This window comes from Camelus ferus, chromosome 32, assembly GCF_009834535.1.
Source record: "Camelus ferus isolate YT-003-E chromosome 32, BCGSAC_Cfer_1.0, whole genome shotgun sequence".
NCBI classification, from domain to species: Eukaryota; Metazoa; Chordata; class Mammalia; order Artiodactyla; family Camelidae; genus Camelus; species Camelus ferus.
The window spans coordinates 17,985,871-18,012,105 of NC_045727.1; the positions used below are offsets into that span (position 1 = coordinate 17,985,871).

A 26,235-nucleotide genomic window follows, 5' to 3' on the forward strand; every position below is an offset into this window, starting at 1 on the left:
ATGCTCCAACATTCTAAATTTTATTCATTTTACAAACATTTCTGGAGCATTTACTTTACACCCAGCCCAGGTTCAGGTCCTGGGAGACAGTGATGAGCAAACACTGGCACAGAGAGAGGAGGCCTGCAATAAGCAAGTAAACAAAGAAATGAATATCTAACTGCAAACTGGGCTAAGAGTTGGGATGAGGCATTTCCCAGGCTGTGGGAGGCCAGTCTGGGAGATTAGTCTGGTCCCGGAGCTCATGAGGGCCTCCACAAGGAAGGGAAAGTGGAGTTCCTCATGAAGATAAGGAGGAGGTATTTAGGAAGGCAAGGATGTAAGAGGATTCCTAGCAGTGAGAACAGTACGTGCAAAGGCCCTGAGGTAGACAGGACCCCAGCACCTTCAGAGCAGTTCCTGAAGATTATTACTGAGTAAAAGTCGATAAACCAGGTTTGCGGGGAACTTGGCCTGTTTTGTGCTCTGCTGCAGCTCCAGCATCTCGGACAGTGCCTGGAGCACCGTAGGGGCTCCGTAAATGCTTGTTGCCATGTCAATGACTACTCTGCCCTCCACTCTCTCATTCCCAGGCTCCAGCCACTCATCATCCGTCCTGAGGGCCTCCCATTCCACATTCTCCAGCTCCAGGACATGCTGTGGGGCTTGGCCCAGGGTGATCCCCACGGCCCACACCGCCACGGCTCTGAGGGGCACGGGCAGGCCTGTGGTATGGAGCAGGCCCGGCCACTCGCTAGCAACCTGTAATTTCAGAGGCAGAGAGCAATGGGTCCTCTGCACCGACTCGAAGTGATTTAGAGACCCCACCCTGTGCCCACCATGCAATTAGTAGCTGTGACCTCCGCCCTGCTGGGTAGCCTTGGCCAAGGAGGCAGGGAGATGGGGAGGAAAACCTGACCCTGACTTGAGTCTCTGCCAGGGTCCTCCCCGGTTGGGCCTGGAATGGGCTGCCTGGCCCACCGCAGCCCCCAGCTCCAGTCTCTCGTGGGCTCAGAACCACTTCTAATTACACAACCCCTGAGGCCACTGGGGCCTGTCCTCTGGGCAAAAATATCCCAAGCCTTTCATGTGGCTGGAGAGGCCTGGGCCGCGGCCCCAGCCCAGCGCAGGCCTGGCCGGCAGAGGGACACCGCGGACAGAGGGACACCGTGGAGCAGACGCCCCAAGGCGGCAGAGTGGGCATCTCTGGGCAGGCGGGGCCCAGATGTGCCATGAAACCAACCTCCCCGACTTTACTGAGCCCCTCCCTGTGCCCGGAACTATGCAGGGTCCCGAGAGCTGTGAATGACACAGATACTAACACACCTTCGCTCGGGCTCTTCCGTCCACTGGAAGTACTGTCCTCCAAGTGCCCCCTTGCCTGACCACCTGCTTGCATCTCTTATCATCACCACCTCCAGGAAGCCCTCCCTGAACCCCAACCTTTGCTGAGAGAGAATAGCAGTATCCCTCATATTCCTGCACCCCCGGCTCCCCACCCAGAGTGCTGATTACGCTAGCCTGTAGGTCCTGTTCCCACGTGTCTCTAGACTGTCAGCTTCTCAGGTCTGGAATGAGGGCTTTTTCTGTCACTGCATCCCCAGCACCAGTGCCTGGAACATGGCAGGTGCTCAGGAAATGCCTCTCTACTGGCTGAATGACGCTAGTCCAATCTGCCCATATCACAGATGGGGAGACTGAGGCCCAGCGAGGGGAGTCACTGACATGATTTTCCTCTGCACCAGCACTTACCTAGGAAGAAGACAGACCTCAGCCCCAGGGAGCTCCTAGCAGGGGAGACAGATGAGAAGCAAGTCACCTGGCAATGCAGGAAAACAACCCAACCCTGTAAAATGCTACCAGGGAGATAAAAAGGCTGAGGGGACAGGAAGCTTGGAAAGGGGCAGGGGCAGCTATTTTAGCCACTGTGGTCAGAGACGGCCTTCCGGAAGAGGTGGCAGGTCTGACATCTGCAGGATAAGAGGAACCAGGCACTCAAGGAGCAGGACGAACAGCTTCCTGGGCCAAGGAAACAGACAGCAAGTGCAAAGGCCCTGCAGTGGGAAAGGGCTTGACATGAAGCCTCTTCCAGGGAAAGCAGACGGTGTGTTGATGCATTCTCCCCAGGGAGTCATTAGAGCTTGGAAACCAGGAAACCTGCCTTAGCTCCTGGCTCTGTGCCTCACAAGGTGTGACCCGAGCCTCAGTTTCCCTTCCTGCTTTAGGAAGGGCCAGAGGAGTCTCCTCTGAGCTCTGCCGCTCTGTGCTTCTAAGTGAATTTTCCAGCCAACAGCCCCTCATGGAGGGGAGAGAAAAATAGCGCAACCACTTTAGAAAACAGTCTGGCAGGCTCAGTGAGTTAACCATGCGCTTCCTGGATGAGACAGCAGTCTCTCCCCGCGGTGTTTCCCCAGGAGAAATGAAAACAGACTTCCCCACAGGACAGAAATGTCCACAGTCACTTTATCCATCACAGCAGAAACACCGGCAACCACCCCAAGGGCCACCAGCAGAAGCATATATGAACAGACTGCGGTACGTCCACGCAGCGGACGCGTCCCCACCCCGTCCAGAAGGAAGGGCTGGGAGGCGGACGATTTGGATGAATCTCACAGACACGCTGCCGAGCAAAAGAAATAGACCCAGCAGAACCTAGGCTGGATGATTCCATTTATAGGAAGTTCTAGACCAAAGGCAAAAATTAAGCTCTGGCGCCAGAAGTCAGAAAAGCAGTTACCCTTGTGGGGTATCGGCTGGAAGGGGTCACAAGGGAGACTTCTGGGGCGGGAGATGTACGCTCTCTGGGGGGGCGGTCACGTGGGTGTGTGCGTAGAGAAAAGTCAGGCTGCACGCTTTAAAGTGGTTGTGCTTTACGTGGGTTGTGATGCAACTAAAAGTTTTCTTAAGAAATTAAGAACCCCGGAGGCGAGGACAGAGCTTAATGGCAGAGCACGTGCTTAGCGTGCATGAGGTCCTGGGCTCAATCCCCAGCCCCTCCGTTAAAATACATAAGTAAATAACCTAATTACCTATGTCTCCTAAAAAAATATTAAGAACCCTGCATTCCTCTTTTTACGGGAGGGGGGCACCAGAACCGGTAGGACCCCTGGCTTCCTGTGGCCGTGGTGGCCGGGCCAGCTGCATGCTGCCTTGTAAACATTTACAGTACATTACGTTAAGGCCCCGTGCACCCCAAGTGGAAGCCATCTCCGAGGGCAGGAATGTAAACACGCACCGCGCTGCAGACCTGGCCCTGCTCTCCCGCTCCGCCAGCTGCCCACCAGTGTCCTCGGGGCCAGCCGCTGCCCAGGAGCCCCCACTGCCTACCCCGCGGCCCCCACCATCATGAGAAGGAGTTGAGATGATGCTTCTGAACTTCCTTTGCAGCACGGTTGGAAATGGAGGGGGGCCCCGCCTGTCTGAGCAGAGGGGGGAAGTGGGGAGGGCTTGGAGCTGGACTTCAGGGCCCCTGAGTCACCCAGACATTCAGTACATCATCTCATGTGTCTCCTGCTCTCCGCCCCCTCACTTTACACTAGGACCCTCTGTCCCATCTTCCCTCCCTCTCCCATCTTTCCTCTTCTCCCCTCCCTCCTGCCTTTCTCCCTTCCCACCCTTCCCTTCCCACCCTTCCCTTCCCTTTCACCCTTCTCTCTGGCAACAAATACTTATTGAACACATACCATGTGCCAGACACCTTCTAAGCACGGGGGCGACAGAAGAGAACAACATGGATGAAAAACCCTGTCCTCCTGGAGCTTTCATTCTAGTGGGACAGGAAGATGATTAAGACGATAACTTAGTAATTATATACAGTACGGCAGATGGTGGCAAGGAGTCCGAAGGAAAATAAAGCAGGGTTAGGGTGACGTTCAAGCAAAGACCTGAAGGATGTGAGAGACAGAGTCAGGCAGATGATCAGATAAAGAGCGGTCCAGGCAGAGGGAAGAGCACGTGCAAAGGTCCTGAGGTGGGCGGTGGGGGGGGGGTTGCCTGGCACTTTCAAGTCGTAGAAAATTGTCTGGTGTGGCTGGAGCAGAGAGAGCAAGGGGGCTAGTGGGGGGAAGTGAGGTCAGGGGCACCAGGACCACATCATGCTGGGCCTCTGCAGACATTTGCCAGGGATTTGGTTCTCACAATGAGCAAAGGCCAACCATGATCCCTGTAGGTCAAAACCCTTCCCCATTCTTCTTCTCTCCCTGCATCAAGCCCCTCTACCCTTTATCCCCGATGCCATACACACACGTACCCTTTCTGTCAAGGACCCTCACCAAGAGAGGGCTCAGGGTCCCGTCTCTGGGGAGTGGAAGGGGCTGCACGTAAGGGCCCCTCGAAGCCCACACAGATCCCCAGTGCTCCCCTGGCCACTGGCTTCCGGCTCAGCTGGGACCAGAAGCTTGCCTCCCAGAGGCACCTGAAGACCCACCTTTTCCTGGCACCTGCCATGAGTCAGCCTTCTGCACCTGGGCCCAGGGACAGCCTCACGAGAGGGTCTTCCACAACCCCCAGATCCACCCACCAGGGGGGAAAGGGCCATGTAGGGGTGACAGAGAGGAGGCAAAACCCACCCCAAGGGAGCGAGGACCACCTGCCCTTCAGGGACCTCTGGCTTCTGCTGCTTTCAACCTTGGGCTAAATTACTCCCTGACTCTGAGCCTTGGTTTCCTTGTCTGTAAAATGGGGGCAATAGTAACACCTGCTTCCCTGGGTTATTGTGAAAATGTAATGAGTCTTGCTACCTGGCACTAAATACACACGCTAACAATAACCACAGAGACACACATGGCACCTCGGACTGAGAATTTTTCTCATACCATCTGGACATGGGTGAACACAGAGGCCTGGCATACAGTAGGCACTCCATAAAGCTACTGGACAGAAAAGAGCTGAGCAGTTACCCACCCCAGCCCCCACCCGCCAGCAGGTCAGCCAGCAAGGGCCCCTCATCCTTGGAGGGGTGATCCTGCAGGCCCAAGCTCGCTTCCCCAGCACCCACCCCGCCGCCGGGGCCCCCCAAGTGCCTGTAGCAGATTGACATCCCCTGGGCTCAGACCTCCCCGGGACACACGCAGGCTCTGGCCAGGGGGATGGGCCCCAACAGCTGGAAACATCTGGTTTGAATTGTCGGTTGGAAGCACCGGCCAGGCAGCCAAGGAATTTGTGAGCTAATTTTAGGCCAAAAGACGGTGAGCTTAGCAGGGTGGGGGTTTGCTCCCCAAACCACAGAGGCAACGCTTCCAGGCTTGGGGGGGACAAGGGGGCCCCCACCCCACAGTGCCCCTCATAGGGTCCACACCTGCCCGGTGGCCAGGGACTATCTAGCTGGGCGCCTGCCATGTGTCAGGCATGTCACAGCGATCCTGAACAGCAAGGACTTCTCTCCCCATTTCACAGGGGTGGCAGCTGGGCCTCCCAGAGATCAGAGCTGCCCAATGTCTTGCAACTAGTAAGCAGGAGAGCGGGGATTCGAACCAGGTCCGCCTGACTCTAAGCCTTAAACCTGAGGCTCCCTTGATCTCTGCCTTTGGCACTTAGATTTTTGCCAGTCCCATCGCTTTGCCTGCATCCTCACGCCCTTGCCAACCTCCCTTGCGAGTTTCTTCATTCAGTAAATATTTCCTGAACCCCTACTCTGCGCCGGGCGCTGTGTAGTGAAAGGAGAGATTGAATGCCAGGGACAGAGGCCCCGCCCTCACACAGTGAAAGTCCTATATCAACAGCATCACTCCAGATGGTCACCAGTCCTTGACCAGGAAAAGGAAACTGTCCTAAAGAAAAACTGGGGGCAGGGCTGCAGAGAGGGGCCCTCTGAGGAGGTGACATTCAAGCTGAGATGTAAAGGATGAGAAGATGCCAGCCGCGCAAACATCTGGGAAGCAGAGACCAGGCAGAGGAACAGCAAGTGCAAAGGTCCCGAGGCAGGCGCATGTGAGGAAGAAAGAGCACGAAGGCTCATGGGGCCCGAGCAGAGCGAGAGTGAGAGGTCACAGGAGCTGTCCTGCACTCATCCAACCAACACGTTTGTCAAGAGGTGGGATGGGGGTCTAAGCAAGGCAGGGGTTCCAGAAGCTTCAGCTGGCTGGATTAGGGGACCCCACTGTCCTGCATTTGTATTCAGCGATTTGCTGAGGGGCCACTGAAACTCTGGGGGAAATCACTTGACGCCTGTCCCTCTAGGGGGCCCAGAGGCCAGACATGAGGCAGAAGAACAAGGTCTCTTGGAAGGACTGCCCCCGGGGAGGGGTCAGCCCAGAAGCAGTGCTGAGGCAGACGGGGACCGTGCTCCCCCGGCAGGGTTCACGTGCCTGGAAAAAGAACTGTGTCTTTGCCCCTTTGATGTCCCATCTCCTGCCCGGAGCCCATTCCTCTCTCCTTTGCTGGGAAAAGCAGCTCCAGGGCTGTCCCCCTGCACACTCGGGGACAGCAGCCTTATTCTGCCAAGCGCTGGGGCGCCAGCCCTGCAGGCCCCCTGGGGGCAAAAGGCAGGGCAGCTATGGCTTTAGCCTTCCAGCCCCCAGCAGGACGCTTGACAACCAAGTTCACACCACACAGAGGCCCCACTGCGTTTCCAAACACCTCTAGGAAGGGGAGCTCCATGGCTCTCTCACTGCTGACGGGGAAAAGCAAGGTTTCTCCATCTCGGCACCACAGATGTTTGGACCAGACACTTCTTTGCTGGGGTTGGCGGGGAGGATGGGGGCTGTCCTGTTCTCTGCAGGATGGTTAGCAGGGTTCCTGACCACCTGCCAGATGCCAGCCATGCTCCCTTAAGCACTGACAATCAAAAGTACCTCCTGACATTGCCAGATGTCCCCTGGGGGGCAAAGTCACCCCCAGGTGACTGGCTCAGAGTCTTCCTGTGTGGATGTTAGCAGCTAAAGGACAGTGTTTTACTCACCACCTGCAAAGGCCTGGGACTTCCTAACACTTACGGTTTTGTTCTGTCCACTGAAAAATACTAGTTAAACACAGGAAATTTGAAGGAAGCAAATAAAATTCACCTATAATTCCATACTCAGTGGCTAATCTCTCTGAACAATCTGGTGTACGTCCCGCCATTTTTTTTTTTTTTCTACATTTGACAATCCCACAGCTACGATTCCACTAAGCACTAACCCTGGGCCAGGCACGGGGCTCTGTGCTTTCTGTACCTTGTCTCCTGAAGCCTTCCGCCACCCCCATGATGTGATGCGACCATTATCCCATTCCGCAGAGGAGGAAACTGAGGCTCAGCGTCCACTGAACATTACATCATGGGCATCTTCCCACGTTCCTGCTCAAAAACATCATCTTCAGGTGCTGAATAACATTCTGTTGATCAGACAACTGGGGCCACCTTACTCTTCTTTACCTATTTCCAGATGGTGGAATATTCCGCAAGCATTTCCCAGTCACCTGCTCCGTGCCAGGAGCCAGGATCGGACTAGGGGCCAAGCCATAATTCCTGCCTGTGAGCACGCACCCTCCCATGTGTGGGGACCGCGTGTGGAATGAGTACAGAGGGAGAGACTGAGCTGAGCAGACGGTGCCCTCAAGAGCCCAGCAGTGGGGACACTGCCCATCTCTACCGCTGGGGGAGGGCAGAGCAGGTGGGCAGCACTCATGGCCTCCAAACCCATCACGTTTGGACCCTGAAATCACCCGACACGTCCCCCACAGGGGTCTGATCCTTTGTTAACTGTCTCTAGATGCAGCTGAACTACATCTGGTGAAATGCACTGGAAAGGACCGCTCACACAGGACCCGTTTGTCATGTCTTCTCCCCCCACGGGTGTGAAGACGCCCACCTTTTGGGGACTGAGAGCATCTTTGCCTCCACATTGGAAATCACTCGCACGCCCTCTTCTGGTAAGTCCCATCCCTACCCAGGGCTTCAGTCCCACCTCTGAGCAGACGTCCCCACAGCCCCAGACCTTCTCTCTCTCCCAAGCTGCCGTCTTATGGTGCCTGGTGGGTGCCTCACTGCCCACCACGTCATCCGCGAGCCTCCCCACCTTAGATCTGCTTTCTTCCCTTTGGAGCTATCCCTACAGCAGGGAGTTAATACAGATATTCCCACTTTACAGAAGGGAAAATCAGGACCTGGGAGAGAGGTCCCACAGTTGAGTCCAGAGATTAGGTGATACCCTGCCCCCACGGCACCCTCTAGTACCACCTCCTCCCCAGCCTCCAGCACTATATGGGCATCAAGGATGGGCAGGGCCCAGGGGCTGCCTCCCATCCAGTGAGGGATGGCATGGACACAGAGCAGCCTCCAGGAAAGACTCTATTGCTAATAGGAAGTCAGGCCAAGGGTGTGGCTCTGAGTCTTGGAAATCTGGGGAGTTCCCAGCCCCTCCTCAAGGAGCCAGTCTCTGGTGGCTGGTGTCCCTAGAAAGCCGAGTTTAAAAGTCCCAGATCTGTGATTTTTCAAGCTGTGTGGCCTTAGGCAAGTCACTGAACCTCTCTGAGCCTCAATGTGCTCATCTGTAAAATGGGGTTACAAATGGGACCTATGTCACGGCGTGAGAATAAATGGGAAAATGCAGGCAGCGAGCTTAGCAGAGGGTGAAGGCATGGTCAGTACACAGGACAGGGCTGCCACTATTCTCTTGCTCTCATTAAGGTGAATGGCCCTCTTGTTGGTCCTCAGTGCCTGGGCAATATGCAACGCACCCCCCGCACTTCGTTCTCCACGCTGTTCTCAATGGCTGGGGCATTTTTTCTCTCTACACCCACCCTCTCAAGTCAATAGATTCATCTTTCAAGTCTCAGACACTTTCCTGACTCCTCCCCATCCCACCCCCACAGCCTGGCCGCGCTCTGCATGCTCAGAGCCTGCCCTCCCCAACCCCAGAGCACCGCTCCTCTGGGGCTCTGGGCCCAGCCATAATCTGATATTTTTCTGCATGATCATTTGATTCACCTCTCTCTCCCTCTAGACCATGAGCCCCAAAGGGCATCACCAGGCCTGTCCAGCTCAGGTGGATTTCCAGGACCTAGCACGCCACCCGGCACGGAGTTATATGGTTTGGCAGAGGGGCAGATGGGGGTGGAACATAGAGGGGGAGGGTTTGGGGAGCCTGTGCCCAGATCAGCTGCCGGATGAAACACCCGCAAGGCTGGCGGCCCACCTCCAAACGGACAAGGGGCTAGGGTAAACTTAGCATGCCACCCCCTGCCCCCCATTTCCTGTCTACCCTCCTTCCTTCCCTGCCGCCAGAGCTGAAGTCAGCAGAGTCTGGTTTCTTAGCAGTGCGACCTGCTGGAGACGCCAGTCCAGCTTTCCAAACGTCAGTGTCCCCAGCAGTAAAATGGGATAATCAATGTCCCCACATCCGTTGTCATGAGGCTGGAATGAGATTAGGCAGATAAAGTGTTTGGCAGGGGGCTGAGCACGCACTGAGCACCCAGTAAATGCCAGCTCCTTGTTCTCAGCCATCCCTGTCTGTCCTGGGCCCCAGCTCTGCTGTGTCCCACTCTCTGCAAGGAGGGAGCTGGGTTCGACTTTCTCACCCTCTCAAGTGCCAATGCCTTCCCTCAGCAACCAGAAGCCACAAAGGGTGGCTGATGGGGGACTTCCAAACACCAGGGCAGGTCAGCAGTGGTGGGAATTAGGGGCATGGGGTTCCCCTAGAACCCCGCTGTGATCTCAAGGACAGCGTGACCTATTAGTAAGAACGTGGCTTTCAGATTCAGGCCTGGGTTCCAATCTCAGATCCTCAGGCCTGACCCAGGACAAGTGACTTCTGAACCTCAGTTTCCTCTTCTGTAAAATGGGGAGAGTCCTAGTTCCTCCTTCCTAGGCCATTTGAGGGGTTCCATGGAGACGTGGCAGGTGTTCGTGCCCAGTGGAGACGGGCCATCCAGGGGGTGATGCTCGCGGGCGAGGGGAGGTCCATGCAGGGGCAGGGCACAGTGGGATGCAGGAACCAGCCTACACCAGCCTCCGAGAGCCAACTGTCAAATTTTCAGAAAGTTGTGAGTCAATTGTTCCATAAAGTTAAATTATGTTATATTAAAAACCAAGGCCCTCGATACTCAAAACTCAACAGTTCCTTGTGATTTCACTACATCCTACTATTAACTACGCTGTTGGCATTATTTGCATTTCTGGAACATCTACAGATAAGTGGTTGGTTGCTCAAAATCGGCCATGGGAATATTTACAGCAGGGAAATTGGCAAGCTATACAAATCACCCCTTGGGCACTAGTCCACGCAAGAGGCCAGTTGTCAACTATACACCAGCACCGCTGTGGGCTTGGGGAGCAATCGTGGCTGAACGGTCCCTCCCTCATCCCCAGACTGGACGGATGGAAGCGCCAGGCTGCCAGCTGCTCCAAGAGCTGGTGGCGGGCGCCCCCTGGTGGCTGCTTCGAGCACCCACCATCCCGGCTGCTGACTTGAATCCTGCACTTTGGAGAGAGGGCTACAGAGGGGTAGCCCACTTCCATTAGAGAGCTGTGCCCACACACACAGCATCCTGGAGCAGAGGGGCTCTGCAGGCCCTCGGGGGAGTGCGGAGACCTGATCCCTGCCCATACAGAGAGGGTAACAAGACCCTGGAGGGACGGCTCAAATGTCCTCCAAGTCCTTCAGCCCTTGGCTCCCTAACCCAGTGATAAGCTCCCCAGCTGGCTTTTCTGATCATTGCCAAAGAGGAAGTGAACCCCTGTTGCTCCCCCAGGAGCTGGCCTTCTCCAGGGTCCGCTGCTCCAGCCCACGGCGTATGCCCTGCTCCCACCAGCGCCCCCACCAAAACACCCTGAACACATCTTCCTGGGTGTCACCCTTGTTCTAGAGGGTCAGGGGGAAGGAGGAGACGTTCCTGCACTTCTCCCTGGCTCTGTCCCCACGACCCTGCTGCCTGTCCCGACCCCTCTTGCATTGCCCCAATCTCTCCTCTGAAGAAATGCCCTGAAGGATTTACTCAGCCATCATCTGTGCCCCGAATATTTATTGAGGATCTATGCTGTTCCCGGCCCCGGGGCTGGGCCGGGGCAGATGTCCATGAAAGATAGAGGCCATCCTGAAACGTGGCCATAGGGGAAATCGAGGGAGGGCAGGATGGGGGTAACTCTGGCACCAGATGGAAGCTCTCCTCCCCAAAATGCCCCCTTCCTGTGAGGTGATCATGGCAACCAGAAGAGAATGGTGGTGGGGTTGGGGACAGGGAACTCTGAGTCTTCCTGGGTTGGGGGAGGGGAAGGACAGGCGTGGGAGGCCATCAGAGGGAGGCCATCAGAGGGATTCCAGAACAGACAGGAGACAGAGAGGTGGAGGGGCATCTCCACTCTCCACTGGAGGTTCTGTTTGCCAGTCTCACTTGGATTCCTGGACTTTGGCTGCTCTCAGGCCTGCGGAGGGCGGCCAGGGTTCCCTGCCCTAAAGATCCCCACCTCCAGGATTGGGGTAGGAGGGGAACATGGAGCCCAGGCAGCTAAGGGAGGAAGCTGTGGAGGGTGAGGTCATCCCCCTCGCGGTCCTCCCCAGTCTCCGCCTTCAGGCCCTGGCTCTTGGCCTTGGACAGGCCCCCATTGGCCGTGGCAGTGGACCCCTCGGCCCCCTCAGGCAGCAGGGACGAGATGCAGACCATCTCGGTAGGGGAGTAGTTGCGTACAGGGTATGTGTGGTTCTTGCGGGAGAGGCGGATGGCCAGCACCACGGTGCACACAAGGAAGACGGTGGCCACCAGGGCCAGGATGAGGATGGCCAGCAGGCACTGCTTCACTGGGTTGTGGTCCAGCGGGCCCTCTGTGGGACTGGGGCTCACAGTTGGTGCTCTGGACGGAGACTTTACAATTATGTGTTCTGTGGTCAGGGCCTCAGTGGAAGTGGATTCTGTGGACAGGGCCTCCGTGGACTGGGCATCGGTGGCTGCAGGTTCTGTGGTTGGTGCCACCATACTTGCCAGCCCCGTGGTCAGAGCTTCAGTGGCTGCAGGTTCTGTGGTCAGTGCCACTGTACTTGCCGTCCCCGTGGACAGAGCCTCAGTGGCTGCAGGTTCTGTGGTCAGTGCCACCATACTTGCTGGCCCTGTGGTCAGAGCCTCGGTGGCTGCAGGTTCTGTGGTCGGTGCCACCATACTTGCTGGCCCTGTGGTCAGAGCCTCGGTGGCTGCAGGTTCTGTGGTCAGTGCCACCACACTTGCCAGACCCGTGGACAGAGCCTCGGTGGCTGCAGGTTCTGTGGTTGGTGCCAATGTGCCTGCTGGCCCTGTGGACAGGGCCTGCACTGTGGCCAACTCTGTGGATGGCACTCCTTCTGTGGATGGACCCTCTGTGATGGGAGGGGTTACAGTGAGGGGTTCTGTGGTCAGAGGGCCCCGTGTGATGAAAATTCCCTGCGTGGCCAGTTCTGTGCTCAGAATCCCAGTGGCTGCCGCACCTGCATACAGGACAGCAGAGTCCCTTGTGGCCACCCCCAGAGTGGCAGACTCAGATGTTTCAGGCCCTGCAAAATCTCTCTGTCCTGATGTTCCCGTCACATTCAGAAGCTTGAGGCTCAGGGATGGGTCCTCAGTCCTGGTTTCAAGCACTCCTGGAAAGTCTGTGCCATGTGAATAATAGTCAGACCCATCGTAGTCCCACACGACCTCTGAGTGGGTGATTAGCTGCAGGCTGCTCCCAGGGCCCAGCAGGGTCAGCAGCAGGAGGAGTTGCAGAAACATGGCACCTGGAGGGGGACATGGACAGAGCGACATCAGGACGGCTGCACCCCTGCGCCTGCCAAGCACCCTCGACCATGACCCTGGATGGCCACACTGGGAGCACATCTGGTCCAGGGTACCCTCCTGACCCAGTACATGCCCAGTGCACAGTGGACTCCTCAGCAAACAGCAGCTAATATTACTTATCAATATCACGGAATCCATCGGGGGGGGGCTTCAACTCCTTCTATATAGCGTGTAGAAACTATATTTGCCTCCTTATCCTTTCTGATTAAAATCTTTCATTTGTGGGCAAGACCATCTACTGGAATGTAGAAAGAAAATGTTAGATCGTCTCATTGTATTAACTTTCATGTCATTGCTTCTTAATTTCTACTGTTGTATATGTGTATAATATGCCATGAGAACAGTGGCACCTGTAGACAAGTCATAAACAGATGGGTCTACATATATTATCCACTGGTGAGGTCCACGAGCAAGAGTTGGGAGGCTGCAGGGCCACAGGATAAAGCTGTTCATTGGGACCTTCGAGGCCTCTTAGAGCCAAAGCTGAGTCCTCCCTCCATGTCCCTCTGTTGCACGTTCCCTGTCTTTGCTCCCACCCCACACAGCCCCAGCCTGTCCCCCAGATTCTCAGTTCTCTAATCCTTTCTTGGTGTTTCCGCTTGGTCCAGTTCCCTTTGGCTGGGTCCCTGCTTGCCCCATGGGGATGACAGCACCTATCTTGAGGCTCTTGTGAGGATAAAAAGAGGTGATACCCTTAGCACTCTGCTCCCACCTCAAGCTCCAGCAAAGAGCAGCGACGTTGGTTCTTTCAGTAAACGTATCCCGTAAGTCCTCAAGGGCCCAGAGCCATCAACCACACTATCTGGGGCCAGGAGAAAACTCAGATCTTTTCCGAACAGCCCTGCTCTCAGCAAGCTGACAGTCATCTCGTTTGCCTGTGGGCAGGAGGGCCACTGTCCAGCCTCATATTACCTCTCAGCCTCCCAACCAGGAGGCCGGAAAGGGCAGTGCCTCTCCCTTTGCTGGCCCATTTCTTCTTGGCCTTGCGAACATTCGTGCCTTCTGGTTCTCTCTCTCTCTTTACACTCCGCACCCCCCCGACCCCACCCTGGCACTGGCTGGTGTTTGTGGAATTTGAAACCTTGCATCTGAGAATCGTGTGGTAGACAATGGCCATGTTCTGAGGCAGGATTCAGGTATTCCTGGATTCCCAGGACATAGTTCCCTTCGGTATGCGATTCCAGGCACAGTGTCTGGGGCAGAGCCTGGATAATCTCCTGTACCTTCCCTTGTATTTCATGTAATTAGGAGCAGAGGGCAGTTGCCCATCATCCCTTGACTGACTGTAACCCCCTCACAGACCCCTCAGCTTCCAAACTCAATCTAACCTTTCACATGTTAGCTAGAATTATGATGGTTTCTGAAATGCCAGTCTGATCACATTTAAAAGTGCTCTCTTAAACCAAACTTTTTATTTGCACCAGATCCATCCAGCTCTCACAGTTATTCTCATTTTACAGAGGAGGGATGAAGCTCAGAAAGGTGGAGCAACTTGCCCCAAGACACACAGCTGCTGAATGGCAGAGATGGGATTCGAAGCCAGTGAGGACTCAGGAAGGCTTTGCAGAGAGGCCTGACCTAGCTGAGGAGGCAGAAGGAGGAAAGGCTTAGAAGAGAGCTTCACTTGCTGGGTTTGTGGCTGTGGTTGGGGAGAGCAAGGGCAGAGTAAGAGTAAGGAGGACCCTGAAGGCCACATCACCCAGAAAGGTCAGCCCCCTCTGCTATGTGGGGCACAGGGTGGAGAGCACAGATTGCGGGGGCTAACAAAAGGATGTTCGAGTCCCAGCTCCGTCCCTTACAAGTGGGATGACCTTGACCCAGATCTTTGCCTTTCAGAGCCTCTGTTTTCTCATCTGTAAAATGGGAACAACAAATAGCACCTATCTCATAGGGCTGTGGGGAGAATGTAATGAGATGATGGATTCAAAAGTTCCAGGCTCACAGTAGGTGCTTAATAAATGTGTCACACACACACGCATGCACACACACAAACACACTCTGTCTCTGAACCTGCCTTCAGGAGGCAGACCTGTGCACAGGGGGTGGTGTTCCTACTTGGGGGAACCTTGGCCCCACTTTCCTAGGGGTGGTAAATTTAGGAAGAAGTCACCAGCTCAAGGAAATATTGCATAATTGTGAAAGGACTCACACCCACCACCCGAACTTGGGCAGTTCTCGGTTTTTGGAAGGCAGATCCCTCAGCCACTTCCTGGAAGTAGAGAGGGAGGAACAGAAACAGAAGACCCAGTGCACCAGTTCCTGGGTCTGGGAGGCATCTGGGCGAGTCAGGGGCTGGCTTTCTGCTGCTGGGAGGCTGGGAAGGTACTGTGGAGGGGGCCAGGTTGTGTTCCCCAAGGTGGGCCCTCCCCCTGCGCCCATCCCCATGGTCCCCTGCACACAGAGGCAGCCTGGGATGGAGGAGAGACCACTTAGCTGCCACGTAACCCAAGCGGGTCCCTTCACCTTCTCTGAGCCTCAGTTTCCTCATCTGTGAAATGGGCCATACTGTCTCAAAGATGAGACCGGATGGAGATGCTGCAGGGAAGGTCCCTGAGCCTGGCATCCAGCAGGAGGCTGTGGGCAGAGAAGAAGAGAGGGAGGTCTCTGACTCACCGAGAGCCTACAGAGATGGTGAGTTCCCTACCTTCCCCGTGGGAGGTTAGGAAAGCTGCAGGGACCTGTGTGAGAACAGAGACCTCCCTGCCTTTTTGGGAGATGATAACAGGGTCCACTGGAAAAGCCCAGATCTCCCTGCCTGGGCCTGTCTAGGGCGACCAGCTCAGCCTGGACAGCCAGTGTCAGCACATGAAATCCTCATCCCCGTCAGTCTAAGGCAATCCGCGTGCCTGGTGCCTGCATTATCATGGGGCTTCGAGGGGAAGGGACCAGGGACCCGGCAGCCTCCAGCCAGGCTGCGGCTAGGCAGGCATCAGCCCACGTGACAGGGAGAAACCAGGCTCGTGGCTCCAAGGAGCCAGACAGGTAACGAGGAGCAGAGCGGAGGGCGAGCGCTGGGTGGGGCAGGTAGATTACAACTTTAATGTCTGCTGCAACAAACGTGTTGCACCGCAACGAACGATGCATTATAGAGCCCCTGCTGGGGGTGGATTATTTCATTATCTCCCCATCGTAGGGGGAGGACTGCTTCGTCTCCACTCCAGCACTGGCTGGGACGGTTCCCGTTATACTGATGAGGGAAGCAAGGCTCAGAGAGGTGAAGTCATCCTCCGGGCCCCGCCTTTCACCTCCTCCCTCCTCCAGGAAAAGAGTTACCACAGCAGCGGAGTGGGTGGGGCTGAGAAGGAGGGGCCTAACCGAGTAGGTCAGCATTTCCTGTCTGTCACCGCAAACCCGGGCAGAGGTGTGAGCAGCCCGAGGCCACACCCTAGCTCCGCAGACGGTGCGGTGGCGGCTGCCCCCGGGATACAGAGGAAGGATGCCCAGGGAAGATTCCACAAAGCTTGGGACCTCCCATTCGGAACCTGGAATCTCAGGAGTCCCAGTGTGCAAGAGCTTAGAATCAGGATCCGAAAGACCGAGAATCTCAGGGTGGGGCTTGGACAGCCTCCAGAGAGGGGAAGGCTCCAAGTCGATGAGCAGATCCATCGGAGGCCCAGATGTCCTCCCAGATCCCAGTGCAGGTCTGAGTCCTGGTGGACTGGACATGGAACCGAGCAGGACCCTGTGCAGCCTTCCCCGGACAGACCTCTCCCCCGACACCCTCTGCTGTAGCTCCTCCCTCTCTGAAGTACCCAGATAACGGTAGCACATTTCCTGAGTTGATTTCCAGATGCTAAAACCCTACCAGATTCAAGAAAGATGGGTAATGTTAACCCCTGTGGCATTGCCCCGGGTAACTTACCATCAACCAATCAAAGAATTGTGTACACGCTGATCACAGGCCCTGGGATGCCCCTGGCTCAACCAGCCGTTAAAAATGCTTTGCTGAAATTCACCAGGGAGTTCGGGCCTTTTGAGCACTAGCTGCCCTGGACTCCTCGTCCGGTGCCTGAAAATACAGGCCGCACTTTCCTCCACCACCACCAAGCCGTGTCAGTAGATCGGCTTTACTGTGCACGGGCGAGGGGACCGAAAGAGACAGGCCCTGCCTGCCCAACTCAGGATCAAATCCAGTATCAAACCAGATCCAGTCCCAGCTCTGTCACTTACCAGCTGGGTGACCTTGGGCAACTGAATACACCTCTCTGAGCCACCGGTTCCTGGCCTAGAACACAAGACCCTAGTAGTGCCCACCCTTCCTGGGGTTGTTGAGGGTTGAAGGGAGCTGGTCCAGGTTGCGTGTTCAGCACATAGGAAGTGCTCGGTAAAAGCCAGCTGTTGTCACTGTCATTCTGCATGTAGGGCCACGTCCCTGAAAAATTGCCAACCCTGGGACAACTTTGACACACCTCTGGCCTTGTTGGTCAGAGAGAGCTGGGGCTGGGAGAAACCAAGCCCTGGGCACTATACACAGCCTGGGCCTCCCCTGGTTTGGGAATCACGTGTCTCAAGTGTAGACGACGTGCTGGGCACAGTTCTAAGAGCTACGCATGAGGTTCTAGCTCACTCGGGCCCCACAACCTCCTCGTATTAATCCCACGTGAAAGATGGAGAAACTGAAGCTCACTTGGCACCGGGAGTTACACAGCCGGTAAGAGAGGAAGCAGGAACCTGAACTTGGGTGATCTGGCTCCAGAGCCCACCTCACAGTCACAGCTCCCTATCACCAGTGAACAAGGCCAGGCCATTCTCTGGAGCCAGAGCAAACACTGCCTCCTCCAGGAAGCCTTCCCAGATTGCCCAGGCATGATTAGCTGTTCCAGTTGGTTAAACCTTTTTTTTTTTAAGTGTTAATGTTCTAAACATTCATTTCCTTCCATGAAGACTAAAAGGACAGAAACCACAGAAGTCTTGTGGCTCACGCTACACGTCCGGGGCTGAGCAGACAGGCAGGCACTTAGTGGGTGTCTGTCGCGATACTGGTCCACTGAGGCGCAGGCACTGTGGCTGTCCCATGGCCCCCACCAGACCACACGCTTTTGGAGGGCAGAGTCTCCACTGGATCCTCAGCCCCCACAGGCCTGCTATCCTGGGGGACTCATTATAGGCCCGTCTCAGGAGTGGACACACGAGCGAGGCAGGGCAGCCAGCACATGACCGCACAGCACGCGCCGTCTGCAGGCTCCCGGCCTCACGTTTGTCATCCTGTACTTCCCAGCCTCTTCTCATCAGTTACCCCAGACCCCATCAAGGAGCCTGTTCAGACTTTACTTTCCTAATTACCACCCGCCCCATGAAATTTTAACACTGCAGATAATCCGTGTTTAATGTTCTGTGGCCCTTTTACACGGACACAAACCATAGTGACATCTAAGTTGTTTTGTTTTGTTTTGTTTTGTTTGCCTCCCCTTCTGAAAAAACCCAGCTCTCACTTATCCTACCTGATGTTGCTGGCCTGGTACAGAGGAGGTGAGGCACTCTCACAAACGCATTCATGGAGCCTCGCACCTGGTTTTAGTTTCACAACTGATGGTTTTCTGAGGATACCTGCGTAGACAGACAGATGGACCAGCATACACACGCGCGCACGCGCACACAGATGTACCCGGCCATCCTGTAACAGAGAACAAGCCTGACTCTGTCCTGACTCTATGCCTCGGCTCTGTCGTCTGGGCTTGGTCCTGCTGGCTCTGCACCTTTGTCAAAGAATGTCGCCTAGAGCCTGAAATGCACACAATGCCCTTTCTCAAGGCTCTGCCTCCAGGCCAGACCTTTAAAGGTGTAACACTTCTCCATCCATAGAGACAGAAAACGGTGCAGGACAGAAGGCAACACTGGTCTTGTTGGAGGCTTATAGGAACGTGGTGACCAGACCAACGCCGACAGCTGAGAGAACAAAGGATTTGGCACCAAGAAGTTTGCAACGACCAGCCACACCCCCTCCCCTTTCAGTGTAACAATCTGAGTTCTAACTCGGGTAAGATGGGTCTTTGGGACAACAGTGGGCCATCTTCACAGTCTGCTGGCTCTCTGAATCAAGTCACTATTCCTTGCCCCAACACCTCATCTTTCCCTTGTCCTGAGGCGAGCAGTGTGACCTATAAAATCCTACTTCCTTCCAGCCAGAGGCCACCCCCGCCGTCTCCCTGCTCCAGCTCAGAAAGGCAACAGAGGGACCGAGGCCTGAGTTCTCTGTGGGTTCCACGAGGGTCCTGCGGCCAGATGGGACCACCGCAATCCAGGCCCAGCCACCTCCCAGCCGTGCGGCCAGGGGCAGCTGCTTCTCCCCTCTGAGTCTTGGTTTTCTCATCTGTAAAAAGGGGTTGCAGGGTTCCCGGATGATTCCCCGGCCTTCTGAAGGCTCAAGTTCCCAGGGGGCGCTCAGCCTGGCCCCCCCACCCCGAGCCTTCTGCTGTCTCAGTCTCCCTGTCTGCCCTCCAAGCCTGGTGAGGGAGTGTCTGCCCTTAGGGTGCGGCCTGCCCAGGCCCAGGGAACCACCTCCTGAGAAAAGAGAATTTCAGGTGACAGGAGCCCCTCCTGGTCCTTGCCTATGGCGGTGGGTGTGTGTGTGCGTGCGTGCGTGCGTGCGTGCGTGCGTATGGGTGTGGGTGTGGGTGTGGGCGTGAACAGTGGCACTGCTTTGCCACCGGCCCCTCACCGTTCTCCTTTACACCCCTAAAGCACCCCAGATACAACTTAATAAGAGTATCCTAATTACTATTATTATTATTTCCTCTTTTGCTAGCAATAGTATATTTTAATAATTTGCTATGGACAAGTGTCGCTCTCCATCTCCTAAAAATGTGGGGAAAAAAAGTAACTTTGGAAATGACAGACTTCTGGATTCACAGCCTGAGCAAATCCCTTCACCTCTCTGGGCCTTGGTTTCCCACCCATGAAAGAAGGGAGTAGGGTGATTTTGAGGGAAACACTGCTGATTTCTCCAGTTTTTTAAATTCAGAATAATCCCCAAGCCGGCAGCCGCTGGCCAGCCTGACAGGAAGGGCGGGATGGAAGCTGAGGGAAGCAGGATGCGGAAGAGGCAGTGGATAAGGCCACAAACTCCAGGCAGACCCCATCCCGAGAGCCCAGAGCCTTGGGGTGCCCTTTCTAGAAGCTGCAGCTCAGGTCCTGCCCAGGAGCTGCCCCCAGCCTGCCCTCGGCTGTCAGGCAGGCCCGCTGGTCCCTTGAGACTCCTCCACTCCAACCCAGCCTCTCCCTTCGGTTTTGCAAGCTGGTACTCACCGTGTTCAGCAGAGCATGCGACAGCTGCCCCGCAGGCCCAGGAGAAGCACTGCTCTGCTTTAGCGACAGTGACCCAGCCTGGGCAGCACCCGTGCCCTGGGCTCAGACTGCATCAACCCCCAACTGCTGTGTGTCAAAGAAGGAAGCGAGAATGTGGTTACTCAGACGGCCACGTGATAGGCCACACCGCCTTGTTTGTGACAGCTTCGGGGACAACATTGATTAAGACTGGGTGGGTAGTGAGAGACAGAGTCCCGCAGAGCCTAAGGTCACTCTTGAGTTCCTGTAACTACAAGAACACCTAGAACCACATGGATGGTCTCTGGGGAGGGGGGGTTGAGGGCCCCAAGCCTGGAAAGACCACAGAGAGTCGGGGTGAGAGGGGACCCCACCCTGGAAGGGATGGAGTGACCAGATGCGAAGGAGGAGGGTTCTTGATTCTTGGCCAAGAAGGAAGTGGCTGAGGGGTGGGGTGGGGGTCACAAAACACAGACCTTCATGAGCTTTGCAAATCCAGTGGAGCAACTCTTTTGTGATCTAAACAGTTTCTCTAGGGTGCACAAGTGATCCTTTTCGCTGCCTTCCAGAACCCTCTCTGGGGAGGCAGACTTCAAATTCCACGAGGGCGAGTCCTGCTTGTCTTATTTCTCCCTCATTTAGCCGACTCTGACCCCCCAGCTCTGAGATTCTAAGGCAGGTAATTCCTGTAGCTCCTCACCTGGTGGGGAAGCCAGCAAGTAATGTAAACACATAAAAAGGACAATAGGACAGAGCCTGGGAGGGGCCCCTAACCCTGGGCCCTGGGTTGGGGAGGGAGCTGTCAGGAGACTCTGCCACGGGAAAGTGGTATTTCAGAAGAGCAGGGTGGGCAGGGCAGCAGGAAGACATCCCGGGAACAAGGCGAGAGGCCTGGCGGTGCACAGATTCTCCATGAATTCAAGGGGCATCTCCCAGGGTCTGGCCTGTGGCTTTGCACAAGGTGGGGCTCAGGACACAGGCAAATAGAGGTTCACATCCTGCCGTGCACACAGGTTGTTTAAAACTGAAATCAGAGCCCCAGCGGGTGTTCACATGACAGCACCTGGGTCACCTTACGAAGCTGCAGCTGGAGGGGGCCCTGAACTCATCCAGTCTGTACACACAGGGACACTGAAGTCCCCAGAGAGGAAGAGAGACTCAGAGCTTCCCGCTCCTCCCCAGCAGGTGTGGGGATAGCCAGCCCTCAGGGCCAGTGGGGCGGGGGGTGGGGGGAACTGAGAAACTCTCAAGGACTGACCCAGGGAAGAGCGCCACTCCCCATCAGAATCATTCCAGATAAGTTGCTTCTAGCCTGGGGTCACAAGCACACTAAATGAAGGGCTGTCCCTCTGCTAGGATCTGCCCCGGTGAGCACCCCGGAACCCAGCTCACCCTGAACCAGAACCCATCACCAGCCCACAGGTGTGAGGCTGACACAGGTGAAGATGCAGAGGACAAGGGTAGAGGGCTTGGCCAGGGGTCAGGGACCTGTGTGACCCTGGGGCGCCTTCCCCAATCCAGGCCTTGGTTCTCTACCTGTAGAACAGGAAGTCTCCAAAGATGGAAGGTTCTCCAAGAACTGGGGAGGATGCTGGTGGTCAAGTCAGAGAGACACAGGGTGCCATCGCCCACCTGTCGGGGTGGGGAGGGGAGCAGCCCTGACTTTGCAGCAGGAAAGACCCAGTGAGAGTCCAGCTCTGGACAGACAATTTACACCGAGGGCGACCTAGCATCCCAGCCTGCGTGGGACAGGCCTTCCTGGGATGCGGGACACTTCAGGACTAAAACTGGGTCAGCTCTGGGTAAATCGGCATGAGTTGGTCGCCCTCCAGTGGAGACCAGCCCCTTCCAGGTCATAGGGCCAGGCAAGCTGCTTATTTGTTCAATTCTGAATGGGGTTTTGGAGGCTGTGAGCCTCAACTGCAGCTCTGGGATGAGGGTACCGGCCAGGGGAGTTCGGAGCAAGCAGAAGCAGAGCCCGGCATCCCCCAGATGCCTCTTTTCCTCCCTGGCCCCGATGCAGCCACAAGCTGCTTCTCAGGAGACGGGTGCAGCCCGGGAAAAAGGTAATTCTGCCACAGACCCACCTCCAGCCCCTTATATCTCTGTGAGCTTTGAAAACCCTCCAGGAGCAGTGCCCTGGGGTGGGGGACAACTCACAAGACCAGGGACCCGATAAGTGACCTTTTACAACCTATGTGACCTTAGGCAAGTCACTTCTTGGGAGCCTCAGATTCCCTGCCTGCAAAGCCTTGCGATACACTTAACATCTCCTTGGGCTCTGCTAGGCGCCAGACCCCCGCATCTATCAGCTCCTGGGCTCAGAGCAGCCTGTGTGGAGGGGAGGACCCTGGTGCTCAGGGAACTATATTCAAAATCTTGTAGTAGCTTGTGGTGAAAAAGAATAGGAAAACAAATGTATGTTGTGTTCCTATATGACTGAAGCACTGTGCTGTACACCAGAAATTGACACAACATTGTAAACTGACTATACTTCAATAAAAATATATTTTAAAAAAAAAAGGAATAAAGACTCAAATCTCCAACATGGCCGGCAATGCCCTGACTTCCTCCTCTCCCTTTCCAGCCTCATCTCATTCTCATGCCTCCTGGTTTTCTGCTCCAGCTCCTTCTTTTGTCTCCTCTTATGTTTCCTCCCGATACAGGGCCTTTGGATGTGCGGTTCCGTCAGCCCCAGGGTAGCCCCTCCTCACTCTTTCGACCCAGTTCATATGCCACTTCCTCAGGAAAAGCCCATCCTGACCACCCCTGCCCCGTTCTGTGATCTCAGAACACTGTGCTCTTCTCCAACGTGCATGTGGTTGTCTGATAAAAGCCTAGTTCCCTGGAAGCTGCCGGAGAACACCACGTCTGTTTTGTTCACAGTGCCATCTCCTGGGCCAAGCACAACCTGGCTCATAGGAATAAAAACTGCTAATGTTTATCAGGTGCTTCTTTGTGCCAGGCCACATCCTAGGCTCTTGATATATTCGAATCTGTCTAATCATCACAGTTGCCCCAAGAGGTACGTACTATTCATATTCCCATTTTATAGATGAAAAAACCAAGGCCCGGAGAAACTAAGTAACTTGCCTAAGGTCACACAGCTAGTAAGTGGCAGAGCGAGGGTTAAAACACAGGCTGTCTGATGACAGAGCTTGCATTCAACCACAATATATATTTGTTGAATAAATGTAAGTTATCCCAGCTTCTCTTGGCTGCCCCTGTCTGCTCTGATTGGTCCCAGCGGATGCCATGCTCGCCACCACTCTCCAACTCCACATGCGTGGCTGCGGTGTAGAGCGGGAGTTGCAATCAGCAAAGCCAAAGGTGTTCATTTCCTCCCTATATCCAAGTCCAGTGGTGGGCTAGCCCGGAAACCAAACCCCATTTATGGGCCTTTTGGGGAAAATGTGGTCCTGGGTTTTCACTAAAGCCTGTTATAGCTGGGCAGCCCCATCTTAAAGTGAATGGCGAGGCTCCTTGGGCTCCAACGAAATAAAGATTTGATATCCAGACCTCTTTGACCTGCTTGTGCACGAACACTCCTATGTGATCGTCTGTGAGCCAAATGCAGTCTCCTTTCCATCAGCGATGGGGGAAGTGCTAGCAGCCACCACGTGGTGGGGCTCACACAGCTGCACGGTGGGCACCGGGTCCCAGCCACCTCACCACTGCTTGTTAAGCTCTGCTGTGCGCGAAACCTATTTGGTTACGCTCGCTTCCTTAGTTGTTTCTGGGTGGGGAGTGGGGTGGGAACTGTTCTTATGAGGTGGGAAGCCCCATGAAAAAGACCAGCAGGACCCCAAGGCAGGGTCACTACTCTTTTGCCGGCACCATCCGGTTCCCTGGCCTGGTGGCATTATCTCACTTTTTAAACTCTGAAATGGCTTACTTCTAGGAAAGCAAAACTTACCCCTAAGATTCTATTGGTTCCCTGAGCTAACTCCTGATTGGTCCATTTGTAGTGCTTTATTTGCATGGAGCTCACTCCTGATTGGTCCGTTTCTACAAAGCTTGTTCCTAATTAGTCACCTTTGTTATACCTTATTTGCATATGATGTTACAAAATGTTGCAAAGTCTAGACTGGTATCCTGTAAAAGCCTGTGTAAACCTACAGAGGGGATCCAGAGCTTGGAGTGTTAACTCCTCTGGTCTGGCTGGCTTAATAAATAAACCTGAATTCTCCGACCCTCCGAGTGCTGCTTGGTCTCTTGCCTGGATCCAGGTTGCTGTCACAACTGAGCTATAACACTGAGCTGTAACACACTTTGCTGCAACACTTAGGACACTTACTACCAAAGAGACAAAGAGAGGAAGAATAAGGTGGCCAAAGCCAAGTTTCGAGCTGGTATTTACCAGGCATAAGCTGGTCAGGTATTGAGGAAAACGATGAAAGAGAGGAAGAGAGAAAGAGGAAGGGAAGGGAAGGGAAGGGAAGGGAAGGGAAGGGAAGGGAAGGGAAGGGAAGGGAAGGGCGGGAAGAGATGCTTGTGAAATTCTGGAAATACGTGGATGGGCAAGGGCTATAGCTGACAGGCGGAGTGTGGCTGAGACATGAGCATCTCTATAATCTGCTGGGGACTCACTGCTGCCCCTCCCCAACTAGATGTCCACTTCCTGTGTGACCCTCTGCCCATTCCCCTGAAAATGGGAAAAACTGCAGGAAATTGGGGGTGACACCTCCCTCCGAAAGTGACTGTTGTGCCTCCTAGGAAGCTGGGGCTCAGGAAGGGCCCAGTGGGTCTGAGCCCAGGTCTGTCAGACCGCAAAGCCTGTGGCTTCCTGTCTAACAAACAGGAGTCCAGCTGAGGGTGTAGCCGGTTCTACAAGGCAGTGGGGTTTTTTAATTTACCTGCCACAGGGCCTCTTCAAAAGAAAGCAGAGATCTCAGAAAACAGAGAACAGAGATAATCTCACAAAAGGACCAGCCCTGGAGAGGAGGAGGGGGGAACCACACCCAAATGTCTGTCCTCCCCTTTCCCCTCCCCACCCCCCACATCCTCTCTGCTCCAGGAAGGCCTGCAGCTTGCTGATTTGAGTATCTGGAGGGAAAATGACCACTGTGGGGCCCGCCAGACCCAGGACATCCTTCCCCTTCTCAAACAGGAACAGAACTTTGGGGAGTTCACATTCAGCCCCCAGTTCTAGGGTGGGAGCCTACTGAGGGAGCCGTTCCTCTGGAGCCAACAAGGGCTCCCCCGGGCTGACTGGGTCAGCTTAGGCTGGACCACGATCTGGGCAGGAGCTGGTCCCAGACCTGGAAGGCCGGATGGCAATCCAATCTAGAAAGGTTCTCCAGACTCCGTGATTTTCCCAAGGAGCGTAGCTGCTGAAGGAATCAGTGCCTCCCACGGGCCACTCCAAGCACCGGGCCTGGGCTTGGCCCTGAAGGTACACAGATAGAGAATTCCGTACCTTGGACCGCAAGGGGCTCTGATAGCAGAGACAGAGCTGCACAAGGAACGAGTCTTGGCTGCAGAGAAACTCAACTCAAACCGGCTTTGGTGGCTATCGGATTCCTGGGGAATCTTGTGGAATTAAAGTCGGAAATGCAGCTGGATCTCAGGCACAGCCTTAGGGAGCAGATGGCAACCCAGGGCCCTTTCTCCATCACTTTGCACCTGCCCTGCCTACTTGCTCCCTGCATCCCCAAATCCCAGGCCTTGTAAAGGGAAACTCAGATCTGATGCCACTGAAGGTGGTTCCAGGGGGCTCATTGGCCCAGCCTGGGGTGGACTGTGGCCATGGGAAGGTCATAATCTGAAAGCAAAGCACTGTTGCAGATGATCCAGTAGGTACTCGCATCCCAGAAAATGGCTATATTTTCAGTTCACTCATTCGACAAATATTTATGAATACAATTATGCCAGACCCTAGGGATACCATGGCCAACTTCTGGTCCTGTTCTCATTCAATCTGGGGGAGACAGAAACTCAATGAGTTGGCAGATCTGGTGAAAATAGGTGTTATGAGCCCTGCAGATATTTGGGGTCAGGGGTTGGGGGGAGGATGGGTGGGCCAGAGGGAACAGCACATGTGAAAGCTCAGAGGTATGAGGTCTTGTGACAAAGGGATGTCAGGAGAGGTCAGGAAGGTGATGGGGCCAGCATCGACCTATAGTGGGGATCTTAGCTTTTATTCTTAGTGGGATGAAAAGCCATGGCGGGTTTTGAGCCTAAATGCAGGGGTCAACAAACTTTTTCTTAGAGGGCCAGACTGTAACTATTCTAGGTTTTGTGGCCGTGGGGTCTCACCTCTGACTACTCACCTCT

General features: G+C 55.0%; 1 protein-coding gene across 5 annotated transcripts; it reads right to left on the reverse strand.

Moving 5' to 3' along the window:
* Positions 1 to 10,899: 10,899 nt before the first annotated feature.
* Positions 10,900 to 20,070, reverse strand: SELPLG (selectin P ligand). 5 transcript variants are annotated; one of them, XM_014551901.2, is made up of 4 exons: positions 19,942 to 20,068; positions 18,138 to 18,243; positions 15,160 to 15,270; positions 10,900 to 12,635 (listed from the first exon to the last, which is right to left on the reverse strand). In XM_014551901.2, the coding sequence occupies exons 2-4, from the start codon at positions 18,190 to 18,192 to the stop codon at positions 11,401 to 11,403; spliced, it is 1,401 nt and encodes a 466-aa protein (XP_014407387.2). In that variant the 5' UTR covers positions 18,193 to 18,243; positions 19,942 to 20,068; the 3' UTR covers positions 10,900 to 11,400. The 5 variants fall into 5 exon arrangements, with proteins under 5 accessions (XP_014407387.2, XP_032327398.1, XP_014407389.2 ...); XM_032471507.1 differs by having other exon boundaries at positions 18,138 to 18,310; positions 19,942 to 20,060; XM_014551903.2 differs by lacking the exon at positions 15,160 to 15,270.
* Positions 20,071 to 26,235: the final 6,165 nt, after the last annotated feature.